The sequence below is a fragment of the Telmatherina bonti genome, assembly GCF_933228915.1.
Source record: "Telmatherina bonti genome assembly, chromosome: 24".
Classification (NCBI taxonomy): domain Eukaryota; kingdom Metazoa; phylum Chordata; class Actinopteri; order Atheriniformes; family Telmatherinidae; genus Telmatherina; species Telmatherina bonti.
Window position 1 is genome coordinate 21,501,729 of NC_136633.1, and position 13,166 is coordinate 21,514,894.

The following is a 13,166-nucleotide window of genomic DNA, read 5'->3' on the forward strand; positions in this document are numbered from 1 at the left end:
GCATCACTTTATCTTCCTCTCTTCATACAACGATGCTTCTGTCACTTCAGAACAGCCTAAATCTGGATTCAGATCACATGACCATCTTCCACTGCTCCAGAAAACAATCTTCATGCACTGATAAGTGGTTTTCTTAAGTAAGGTTACTCAGCTGTTAAGTCCCAATTCCTTCCAATTACAACGTGTGTCTCTAAAAAGCGCCAGGACTTCCAACGTTTGTTATGATTTCATTTCACCAAGTGTTTAAGTCTCTTCCCACCTACGTTTCTACCCAGAGGCAGATTCCCCACCATTCTTCCAGTTTTTAATAATGCTTTAGACAGCACTTAACCCACTTTTTGTGGTTTTAGAATCTCTTTTGATGGCAATAATTTGACCCTTTTGATGCAGATTAATGTTTTTTTCATGAACACAGGATGTCTTCCCACATGGTTGTTTAAGAAATAAGAAGCTGCTCCCTGCATCCGTGAGGGTTAAATAACTTGCTTCCAGCTGAAACCTGCATCCATGCAGTAATTATCCAGGAGGAGGCTCTTTGACTTGGCTAAATCAAATCCACGTGGAGATGTTTGGGTGGAGACAGGGGGTGTAATAATGTCACAACACAGCAAAGCCACAACAAGAGACTGAATTTCTGATTAACATTTCTTATAAATGAAAACTTTTCAGCATTTTTTAAGCCCAATATGGATGTTTGTAAGTGCAGACACTCGACAACATTCAGATGTGGTTTGAAACCCAGAGGGAAGACGGAGCCGACGGGGAATGAGCAGCTTTTTCACTTCAAGCCAGAAAGTGATGTGCCTTTGTTGTGCGTCAGTGTCATGTTTGGAAAAAGCAGGAGAGGCAGCATCGGTGGGGCTTTCTGCTTTAAAAAATCTGCAGTGTTTACCTTTATATTCGTCTCCATGACAGCGAGCCACGGATGACATCTGCCTGTGCACATCGTTCTGACTTGGCATGTCATCCCTCTCCAGATACCTCTTCCCTCATTCTCTCTCATGACAGCTCCTATTTTTTCCCTCCCTTCATGCTGAGGAAAAATAGCAATCTCATGACTTTATTGGCTCCTCGTCACCCTCGCCATGGTCAGATCAGCTCTTGCATTCCTTGCGGAGGAGTGGGAAGCTCTTATTATGTTGTTTTACTTTCAGTATTTTAAGCTGAAACTGTAGCTGGAAGCTATGGTGTCTGATTTGGGAGTAATTTGTTTATATTTGCAATATTTACCTTCAATGGTAAGAGAGAAGGAGAAGCTTAACCTCCAATACTCTTCTGAGCATTTAGTTGTTGCTTTGGTTGGTTTCACTCTTCCTAATTACAAGCTAAGTGTAGATTGAAAAGCAGTCACATGGCCTTAAGGAGCTTGTTTACTGAGCAGAGTTTTGGCTTCATGTCACGCAGCTAAATTAGAGATTTTGTTGTCTCAAAAACAAATCTGCTTACAGAACGTATGAAAGAAAGACTTCTGTGCTCTTACGGTCCTTTTATACCAACAAGAACAAATAAAGTTCCTTTCTTATCGCCCTCAAATCCTTTGGTGCCTTCTCTAAAAAAGCTTGTTGTTGTAACAGCTTTTCCCCAGTGAAAAAGTCTAAATGGTCTCCAATGTAAAAACATACTAAATTAAAATGAAGCCTTTTGAAAATAAGGACACACAACCTCAGAGTTAGAAACAAAAATCTTCAACTCCCCAAAACAAAACAAGAGATGCCACCACAGAACAAGTGAAATACAGGAGATCCTTGGTTTATAAATGAGTTCTGCTCCTACCGCTGCAACGTGACCCGAAATTACACATAAGTTGGATTTCTATCTGTAAATACCCCATATTGCCCCCTTGATCACTAAATAATTATATAAATACATGTATTATACATCATATTAATAGAAAAACATTACAGGCAATTAAAATATACACTGAGGCGTCATCTCAGCCCCTGTGTCACGCGTTGTAAGAGCTTATGTGTCACTTCTAAACTTGCTCTTTTTCTTTTAATTTACATTTATTTAATGAGCGTCGTACAGTCTAAACCACAGGTGTCAAACTCCAGTATTCGAGGGCCGGTATCCTGCAACACACCTGACCAAAATTCACAGATATGTTGACAAGAAGCTGTTGGATCTATATGATTTGAATCAGCTGTGTTGGTAAAGGGAAACAACAAAAACCTGCCGGATACCGGCCCTAGTTTACACCCCTGGTCTAAACGACGCAAGTCAAGAACCGCGTAACCCGAGGACCACCTTTATGTACGTCCTCTTATGTGAAACAGTGTATAAAGCAACATGGATAGAAATTTAAATCTCACTCGATTCTGATCTGATCAGAAGCAGAGAGAAAAACAAATAACTTTCCACTGAAAATGTGGAGTAGATTTACAACAGATAGTAAATTTAAACCTAAGTATTATGATTGTGTGGGTTCATTAAGTGAGTATCAAAAGGGAAAAACAACATGGAAGGCTCTGGAAAAGCAAGAAAGAACATTTTCAGGAAATAAAAGATTTGGACTAGATAAGCATGAGTACATCAGATATATCTACAAGCAAGAGATTACAGTAAGAGCTAAAGTACCTGATTAAAATCTTAACAGTGGCTTTAAAAAAAAAAAAAAAACTAAAAAGAAAATCAATAACAGGGATTGGACCAGGCAGACCTACTGACTAACCAATAGATTCAAAGTGCTGAGGAAATCTGTAAAATATAGAAAAACATGATGGACTACATATAGGAAGATTAGCAACACTGACAACAGAAATATAACTTATTGCTACACTTTTGAACTAGTTGCATTTCCTGTGGAGTTCAAAGTTTGACTACGTTTGTGTTTACTAAAGCCTAAAATAAAAGGCAGCCAGTTATTTTATTTGTTGTCTCAATTAGGGATGCACTGATCCACTTTTTGGGAGCTTCTATCCGATATCTGACATTTGAATATCTGCCGATACTGATATTTGCCGATACCAAATCTGTTTATATGAACATTATTGTGACTATGGTTATTATTGCTGTTATAACTGTGTAAAATTTCATTAGGTTGTAATAAATGACCCATCCTTTCTGAAGTTACCTCAACAACACAAATATAATAACATTACAGAGCTAACTATTTCAACAAGTTTTATTTGGATTTGGCACATTTTACCTAAATACAACTATAAATGTGTGGTTTTGATTCAAACACCTCGCTTTAGTTTAACAAAAAATGTCACATTTTAACATTTAAGGCATTCATTTCTTTTCAAACATGTCTGAAGCATGTCATCAAACACATCTGCGCTAGCTTCTCTAGTGTGGTATCGGTACTTTAATTAATACCAAGTACAAGTACACACGCTTGGTATTGAGCCGACACTGATACTGGTATCGGTGCATCCCTAGTCTCATTATTTTCCAAAACAATCCTAAAAACTAAATAGTGAGTTAGCTAAATGGTTAAAAAAAAAACAAAAAAAAAGCTTGTCCCAAACTGATGTCATATTTATTTGATACCCTAATATTTTTTATTATCCCTCTGATCATAAAAAACAGGAAGTGAGCACGCCTTGCAGTGTATTCAAACACTCCTCACACTTTACCTCCTGGCAGTACTGCAGGATGCCCTCTTTTGTACCGATGCAGCTCTTTGTGCCCGAGGGGTCCGGTTCCCACTTGCCACTCTGCACGTTGATGTGCATGTTCAGTTTTCCGCAGAACATGGCAACCTGGGGCTCAGCCACTAGACCCATAAAATCATCTGTAGGAATCTGAAAGAAGAGGGAGGGTAGAAATATGTGAGGAATTTAATGAGGCACACCAGTCTTGTTACACTATCCAAGAGCTTAAGCGGAAAACTGCAACACAGGACAGCGGTAAGCGGGGAGAGAACATCACCTTCTAAGATGAAAATTGAGTTAAAGCAAAAGGTTGGCGATGAGTAAAAGCAAAGAAAGTCTTCATTAAAATAGATCTGAAGAAGCTTCTTCCTTCTTTCTTCTCAAAAGTAACACTGAACACCTGCGATGTCGTAATGTGTCAGACATTATGGTGACCCTGCTGTGTTTGTTATAGTGACAATCAAACTGGAAAAAGGATGAACACCAGGAGCATGGGCTTAAAAATCAATTTCTTCTTCTCAGGAATAAATTACCAGAGAGAAACAAATCCAGAGTAAACAAATACAGCCTCTTTTGTCTATTATGCACAAACACATTCGCCCACTCAACTGCTCTGTGCTACACGCTACATACCTCTGTGGCTTTATGCAAGACAGCATGGTATTTATATAACCCTCCATCTCTGCTAGAGGAGCACATACTGAGAGTAACAGCCATTTGGCCAGAGGCAAGGGGGGGTTGTGTGTGAGCAAACATGCAAGCGAGGGAGAAAGTCCACCTTTGGCACGAATGTAGTAATTTTTGTGTTAATTTACATCCCTGTGTGATGATTTGTGCCTTTTCTTGTGCATGCCACTGCAGTCTGCCTACATAAGGAGGTTTTGTGCTGAGGTTCCCCTCAGAGAGGAGGTGCAGACAAACCTCTCAATGTCTGCATTGTACTGGCAAATGAGCTGAGAACAAAATGGGAGGGAACACGGGAGGAAAAGAAGAGAAGGAGACAGAGGGAGGGAGGAGAGGGACTGTTGCCATTGTGTGCTCCCTAATCTTGTTAATGGTTTTGAAGGCCCTGGCAAGCAAACAAATGATGTTTTGTGAGATGGATAGCATATTTTCCCCTCTAGACATGATTCCCTCCAAGCAGAAAGGGGCGTGAAATACTCTTCTGATATCAAAGCGGTGGAGGGAGGGATAATTTGGACTCAGTTTAAAGTTGAAAAGTCCAATTTCAGGATCGATTCAGCAGGTGTGTACCTGGTTTAAAGTCTAAACTTACACCAGCTTTCATTATTTTCCAGTTACACAACATGGCAGTACTCTGAGGAGCTGTTCTATTTTCACCAGATTGCACCTGGAGAAAACAAGCAGAGCAGAAAGCTTACCAGGTACAACATCAGGAGAATCCAACAAAAAAAACAAGTGTAAAAAGGTAAACAACCGTCCTACAACACCTCTAAAAACTGAGTCAGTTCTGAAACTGATACAGGTTGTTTCAAGGCTGCATTACAACATCAATTTGGATTTCTATTCTTTATTATGTTTTTATTTTTCATATTTACATCACTTTTCTATTTTTATAACATTATAGCATGACAGCGAGGTGCGAAGAACATTAAAAACAATGTTTAAAAGAAAAAGAAATAAGCAAAAAGAGGGAATAATAATCCTTTAAATAAAAATGAACTAAATGGATAAACATCAACACTTAAGCAGTGTCAACATACAGACATTTTTCATGGAAAGCCTCAGTTTTCAGATTATGGGTATAAAATAATGTAAAATTACATCTAGCACTATAAAAGGCCAATCAAACAAACACAACAGAAATTATAACAAACACTAGTTCCTGGAAGAGCAATATTGCCCTTAAAACAAACACACAACAAAAATTATTAATACATTCATCTTTTTTCCTACATTTTTTGCCACTTAGTTATTTAATAGTTTCACCTTGACACTTTTAATCTGACTTGTATATGTTCATTGTGTTTATTTATTTATATATTTGTATTTGTTTACTTAATCAAATAAAATCAAACTATATTTCTTGAGCACTTTTCACGCCACGGGCAACACAAAGTGCTTTACAAGATAAAACCAAGTCATAAGGATTAAAACAAACTTGATATAAAACAAGTTGATAACAAGACAATTAAAAATAAAGACACGAGCTCTTTCCACACTCATACACAGACAAGGACAGACAGCAACCACACACCCCACATTACCCAAATAACATCATTCCCTGAATGCCGTCTCTTTGAATGAACACAGGTTTAATTAATAAAACATTCAACTAAGTGAAACGTCTGACTTGATGCTGATGTCACTACATTTTACTCCACAGTTTTTCCACATTATTCCATTCTTTTATTATTAATTTTTATTATTTTTGCTGCTGCTAAGTCTTCATATTTCCATCAGGAACAGTAAAGAACGTATCTATATTTATCTTCACTACAACTCAGACAGTTTTTGGCACCAAAAACATCTTGGCTTTATTCAAGTCAAAGTGAACTTTTATTATTGTTGTGCTTTTCAGACACATGCAGAACTTTGGTGTGACTTGTTGATCTGCTTCAATTACACATTAGTGCCGATTTAAGATATGTGATTGGTAGAAATTTTACAGAAAGCAGCTTTGTCATAATTTCTGAATGAATGTAGAGATCTATTAGCAACATAGGGTTTTTTGTCTTTTAAATCATACAAATATGTTCAATAATAATGTTACCATGGATTACTTATAGTGGATTTACCATCTAGTCTAAGTACATTTTGTAGCTGGATTGTAAACCACCTGCACCGGATTTAAACACCACCTAAACTGTGAGCTATTGATTGCAATTCAGCCCACAGAGTTACACACTACTGAGAAATGATTGACAAAACAAGCAACACCGCTGCAGGCGATAGCTATCTAGCAGAGTTTTAAATCAAAATGAGTTTCATATTAACTCATAGTTATGTCACATTAACAAGAATTTAACACAATATTAAAATTTATCCATCAATTTACAGTGGCAAAATAAAAAGGGTCCAAAATCTGTGCTTTTATAAGTTTTAGCCATAAACTGATCCAGTGTGGTTACACTTCTGTGGACCAAACACGCACCTTTAAAGTTCATATCCCCCCACAGGTCAACATGATAAGCTGCAAAGTGTAGTAAATCCCTCACACACACACATATATGCACACACCCACCCACAAGTGTAAAATCCACTCTTGGCCACAGCCCTCCTCAGCTCACACAAATGATAACTTAACACTGGTGGCCATTACTCTTGACACCCAGCCATCTGCACCACCACACCGGATTATAAGGGGTCTGCCTCTTGATTCCCACACCGCCATCTGGGAGGGAGCAGCCCCAACAGGCACAGATCACATCCCATCCTGCTACTGGTGCTAAAAACTTACGTAAACAGACTTTAAAAATTCTCCGTTGCTCCTTAAACAGTTGAACACATAAAACATCTTTTAATTAACCACTTTAAGGGGCCTAGCTTCATTCTGACCTTATCTGACAACGCCCCCCCCCCCCCCCCCCCCCCCCCCCCCCACCCTTAGCCCGTCACTTACCGAAGGAGATAAGAAAAAAAAACTAATCTCTGGTTTAGGGCATATCTGTCCCTACAGCTTGCTGACATTCAAATTTTTTTTGACTGGCAAATTATATCTTCTCTCTTACGCTCTCTGTCTGCATTTTAGTCTTCTGTGGAAGGAGGTGGGCCGTGGAGGGGGTACATCAGCCCTGCTGCAAGTTATAAATCAAACCAATGATGATGGCAAAGAGCAGGAAGAGAGGAAAAGAACAATGACCACAACAGCGAGAGACGGAGAGAGATTGGAGAACAGATGAACTAGACAATAAGCCGGTTGGGCTCAAGGACAAGCACTTTGTAAAACCCAAGGCACAAAGGCAGAGGGGGCGTTTGAGGAAACGTAAGGAACTAGAAATAGCTGACGCAATCCTCAAACTCTGCTTTTGCAACAATATTTGATTTTTTTAATATGTTGCAGATGCAAAGACTCAAGAATAAATTGGGAAATTGAGTGCTTTCTTCTTGCTCCAGTTGCAACCTGGGAAACTAAAATCCATATGCAGGAAACAAACAGACCGACAGATGAAGTTAAAGGCTGAGAAATGATGGAAAACATCATAAGTAAAGCAGTCCGATCCCAGAAGGAGACACCATGCTTTCCTCAGCTCCTAAACTCATAGTCTTTATCCTGTCTTAGCTCTGGTTCACAGCCCTGCCAGTCTGCCAGACGGTCATCCTATAGAGGGAGAAGGGAGCTGTAATCTGGGCACAGAGGATTTGGATGGCAGCTTGGTCAGGAGTAATATCCCCCATTGGTCTCAATCTGGTATGATAGCTATCACCATAACGACGGGGAATGAACCAGGGGGATGAAGGCCCATGCTGCATGAGACTGACCCTGAGAAGATGGTGCAATTCAAGCGAGCAAAAACCCCAGGCGCATATTACTTCTCCCTAAACCAAAATTAGAAGTGATGCAACTAAAGCAGTGAACCGTCAGAAATGGGTTCTGCTTCTTTCTGCTTTTATTAATCCTATTAAGCGATGAGTGAATGCAAAAGTTGGATGATAAAAAATAAATAAATGAGTATAAAAGTATATAAATAAGAGCAAGAGTGAGAGAAAAGAGGAAATTCGGGAAAGCAGCATCGCATCCAAATCAAGTCACAGGTAAAGTAAATGCAAACCCAAGCCAAGCCTGCAGGAGCTTACAGGACCACAAAACCGCTCGATTTAGATGAAGTTGTTAAATTTAGGCTGTGAGGTTTGTTTTAAACGCCATAAAAAGAGTTCAAGACTAGTGTAACATTTTGAGGAGGAAATTGGATTCATTTACCCCTGAGGTGGAACATAAAAGCAAGAAAAACACAGAGTTAAAAAATGAATAATGCAATACAATAACATACTAGTGTAAAGTAGCAAAGCGATTAAAGGGAGATTATTTGTTAGTACAATTTGTTGGATTGGTTTGCTACAAAATATTTATGACAAGCTCAGTGCAGCATTTCACATGAACTATCCTCGCGTGTGTGTCATTTTATTACATAAAGTGACCTAAACCTCAGCTTTCATCTTAGACAGGCTTAATTTTCACAGCTAAAATCCATGACTCAACCATTTAAATATATTCTGGAACACGCAATATGTTTCACCATCAAAAGCGTTAAATGGTCTGTCTTTAAGGACTATTAAAGCTTTTTTTCTTTAAATGAAATAATTGCCCACATTTTTGGCCTCAAGACCAAGTGGTTTCAATTAACGCTGACATTGAATTATTACTGAATAAGTTGTGAAACAGAAAAACACTAAAAATTATTTTGGGCTGCCCTTTTGTCTCATGTAAAGTAGTATTATAAAAATATCACTGTTAAGTTTTCAGAGGAAAATGATGAATAAACTAAGAGTAAAAAAATGGGGCTGGCGACATGATTTTGTCCCGATTTGATTCTGATTCCGACTTTTTGGGTGCCGATTCGATTTAAATTGCAATTCTCGAAATTCTTTGATATTGCTGATTTTTGAAGATTAAAAACAAAAGACAAAATATAAAACTTTTTTTTTTTTTTTGCTAGTAATTTTTCTTGATTTCAATGAGGAAAAACAACACAGTAACCAGACCATTCTGCTGCTATAATGCTATAAAGTAAAAAGATCAATAAAAACCAATAAAAATGACAAATTTCATAGTGGATTAATTCTATTTCATTGAAAAAAAAAAATTTTTTTACCAAAAAAATCCATTTTAAAATTGTGAAACAAACAAAATCCAGATTTTCGATATTTTTTATTCAATTTTCCCACCCTTAGTAAAAATAAATCATTAGAAATGAAAAGTAAATGTTTCACTTGTCTGACTGGATCGATGCAGGAAGAAAAAAGGGAACGGACTACTATGCAACTTGCCATCTCTAAACACGGAAAACATTCAAATGTGACTCATCTTCAGCTTTATGCAAATTGTCTAAATACTTCCATCTCATTCATTGCGTTAGTGGGGGTCTGACATGTATGAACGAACCCATTATGACTGTTGCATTCACTGATGTGATCAGCAGCACTTAAAAGCAAAGGCACTTTTATTACCCATCACATCTAAACAGGGGTGCCAGAAAAAGAAATATTACATCACAAGCATGCTAAATACACATAAATCTGTCCTTATGTACATCTTCTGTCCCACACAGAGGCTGAAAAACTGCTTAATGTATTCCAGTGTGCATCGAACACACACACACACACACACACACACACACACACACACACACACACACACACACACACATATACAATCTTTGAAGTGTCCCCACGGGCGTTGGGCCTGCAGTGCTATTAATTGCACAGTCTTATCTGAGTGGCCCAGGCCTGCCATGGGGAGTTGGGTTAAGGGGGTGGTGGGTGGGTGGGATGATGGCAGTGGGGGTGTGGGTCTTAAGATCAGCTCTCATCCCAGGAGAAGACTCCCTGGAGAGCAAGATGTGTTGCAGGAGCTCGAAACGTTTCCTCTGTGGCACACGCCTTTCAGAGGCATGTTTTGCAGACATGCCTGGACCGGTGCTTAATAAGACGAGGCTGCACCTCAAACACGATGACGTCAGCCAGCTGCTATTGGACGTTGCATACAATAGCTCAGATACAGTGCAAATAAAGCCTTTATTGTGCTCTCCTTTGTGGAAATTCAGCTTTCTAACTGAGCCCATATGTTGTTGGACACTATAGACATGCGATGTTTTCCTTCAAGTCAATCGACCTGCAGCACTGAAAAAACATCGAGCTACCTGCGAGTTGTTTAAATACATACATCCCTTTTCAAATCTGCTTAATTAGCTTGGAAAGAAATGAAAGCTGAATAAGATATGGCAACTAATAAAATTACCACTTTGCTCTGTACAAAGCTGCCATGTGTGCATGTCCATGAACCTCAACAATGTCGACATTGGCACATAAGGCCCTGGTGTAACTTAAAACCCTCAGATCATCTCTAACTGGTTTTCTATTGACGCCACAATTATTTGATTTAACAGTTAATTGCATTTTTAAACAATGTGATTGGGAAATTATGACAAAGGAAGAGATATTCCCTCCAAATTAACTGAATAAGTCATCCTGACAGCATTTCTTTGGGATAGAAACAATGACCAAGGCGTTACTGTGGAGGACAGATCCTGTAAAAGTTCAAGTCAAAGGAGGAAATACATAAAAAATGCTTCACCACAGTTCTGGGCCGAACTGGTGTTCTTTCTTTTAATTACTGGGATGAGTGCCAGCGGAGAGTAGGTGGGTTTAGGAAATGAATGGATGGCTGTTTCACCACCTAAAGGATAACCACCAGCTTTTTATACTGAAGTAAAGGTAATTGTGCAGCAGCTGGGTTAGATAACGTTAATGTTTACCAAAGGCAATGGTTCCCAATCCAGGTCCTCATGACATGTTCCTCATCCAAAACACAAGTCAGATTACTGAACTTTCTCATCAGGTTCTTTGCAGCCTGTTAATGAACCCTTTATTTCAAGTAGGGCTACATACAAAACGTGCAGGGCAGGGGGGTCCTGAGGACCTGGATCGGGAAACACGGACCTAACGCATACCTGTCAAGTTCTAGATTTTAAAATACGAGGAATTCTCTGGCAATCGCCCAGATAGTCATGGCGGTGGAGGGGATGTTAAGGGGAAAATAAAAAATACGGGAGGACGTTGGGAAACAGGAAAATCCTGTTGTTTCCCGGCCAAAACAGGAGACTTGACAGCTGTGACCTAACATAACATGAAATTAAATGTTATGTCATTTCTGATTCATAACTGTGTACAAGTCACGCTTACTGAGCAACAAGACGAGCTAGTTTAGTCATTGTTCAATTACACGGATGTAAAACAACAGATTTTGATGTATGGTTTCACTGTTACAACATGACCAACCGGACATGAGGTTGATGCTTCTCAAGGTGCAACAGGCTGGTAAAACAGTTTAATTTCAGATATATAACTGTGTCTCTTTATTTATGCTATTCCAGTATCATTTATGTTTGTAACCATAGATATTCTGCTACCTTTTTTTTAAAAATAATAATATAGACAATAACTCTCAGGGGTCATGTAATCGTATCCATTAGTTTTCGCTTCCGAGTTAATCTGTGGTATCTGTTATTTATTGGTTACAGAGCAGAAGTAAGTCTGTTAGAAGAAGACTTTTTGGTTACTTTATTTTGTTGCTAGATAACTAGATTACTTTGTGTTTACATCCAAAAATATAAAATACCTAAAACTCTTATTGTAGGTATTTTAAGTAATTGTACACATTTACAGTGTTGTAAAACTCATTAACATGTACTAATTGGGATTATTGTGATTGTAAGTGGAATAACTGAACCAAGACACTGACTACGGTTACAGGATGGGTTTTTTTTTTTTTTTTTATTTGGAAATAATAATTCTGAAATAAACAATTCGTAATTAACGTATTCTCCTACGAATTTACGTGAAAATAATAATTCTGAATTAATGTTTACATGAAACACGTCCTCACTTAATTCCTCTTTAGAACGGCAGGTTGGAAAGGGTTATGACTGGACAGAGGGTGCACATGACGTATACCGGAAATAAAGTTTGCTCCCTGCCTCTCGTCTCAGTCGTAACTTGTAAAAACTCCAGGATAAGTACCAGTTTCGTCGCCATTTTTCTTATGAATTTGAAGTAGCAGCTCAACACGAGCATACTACTTCACTTTTTGCAGCAACTGAGAAGAAGAAGAAAGATAGACCACCGAACACGGGAGGCAAAACAACGCGCGTCATCGGGACAGGACAAGGTAACGAGCATGCTCAGAATGACCGGAAATAATTTAGAGCGGAATAAAGGTTTACATGACAGAAGGATTAAATAGATCGGAATTATAATGCGAATCAGCCAGCCACTTACATCGGAATTATCTTTAATTCCAAACAGAAATTTGCATTAGGAATGAAGTGTTTACATGGTCATTTTTCATCAGTTTAAAGCAGAATTAACTTTTATTCAGAATTAAAACTCCCATGTAAACAAATGGACTGTAACTGAGATCTCAGGAGTATACGCCATGCTACTCCACTCTGGTGTGTGTGTATTGTTATCTGCGTCTGATGTTTGGAAAGAAGATCCTATGCTTCACTAATTACAAAGAAGAAAAGCCCCCTTCCTCCTCCCCCTGCTCACACTCCCTGTAGGCCAAAAGTTCAATTACAAACTAGATGTAAAGGTCTAAATGAAAGTTATGTGGGACGAAAACAACCTAAAAGACTTGGCGACTTACCGTCTCATCAGCTGGAGTCTAAGCAGGGCGAAGAGACCTGGGTTATAATGAAATCTAAGGCAGACTGCATCAAGCTCACCCAGGCATGACTTCGATCAATGATTTCAAGTCACTCTGGGTTAAATATTGATCTCACATATAAAGGCTTAAACAGGTCAAACTGACAACGAAATGCTTCCTCAAATCAAGAACAGAGACATGTGAAATGTGCTCGTCAGCGTCAATGGTTTTTCCTCACA

At 38.7% G+C, this 13,166-nt stretch overlaps 1 protein-coding gene across 2 annotated transcripts in view; it reads right to left on the reverse strand.

Annotated features, from left to right (window-relative positions):
- The window catches only part of appa (amyloid beta (A4) precursor protein a), a 46,441-nt gene that overhangs the window by 23,416 nt on the left and 9,859 nt on the right, over nt 1-13,166 (reverse strand). For both annotated transcript variants that reach the window (XM_079264212.1, XM_079264211.1), the window contains exon 2: nt 3,582-3,749. In XM_079264212.1, the coding sequence (XP_079120338.1) occupies nt 3,582-3,749 (168 nt within the window). The remainder of the gene's footprint in view (nt 1-3,581; nt 3,750-13,166) is intronic.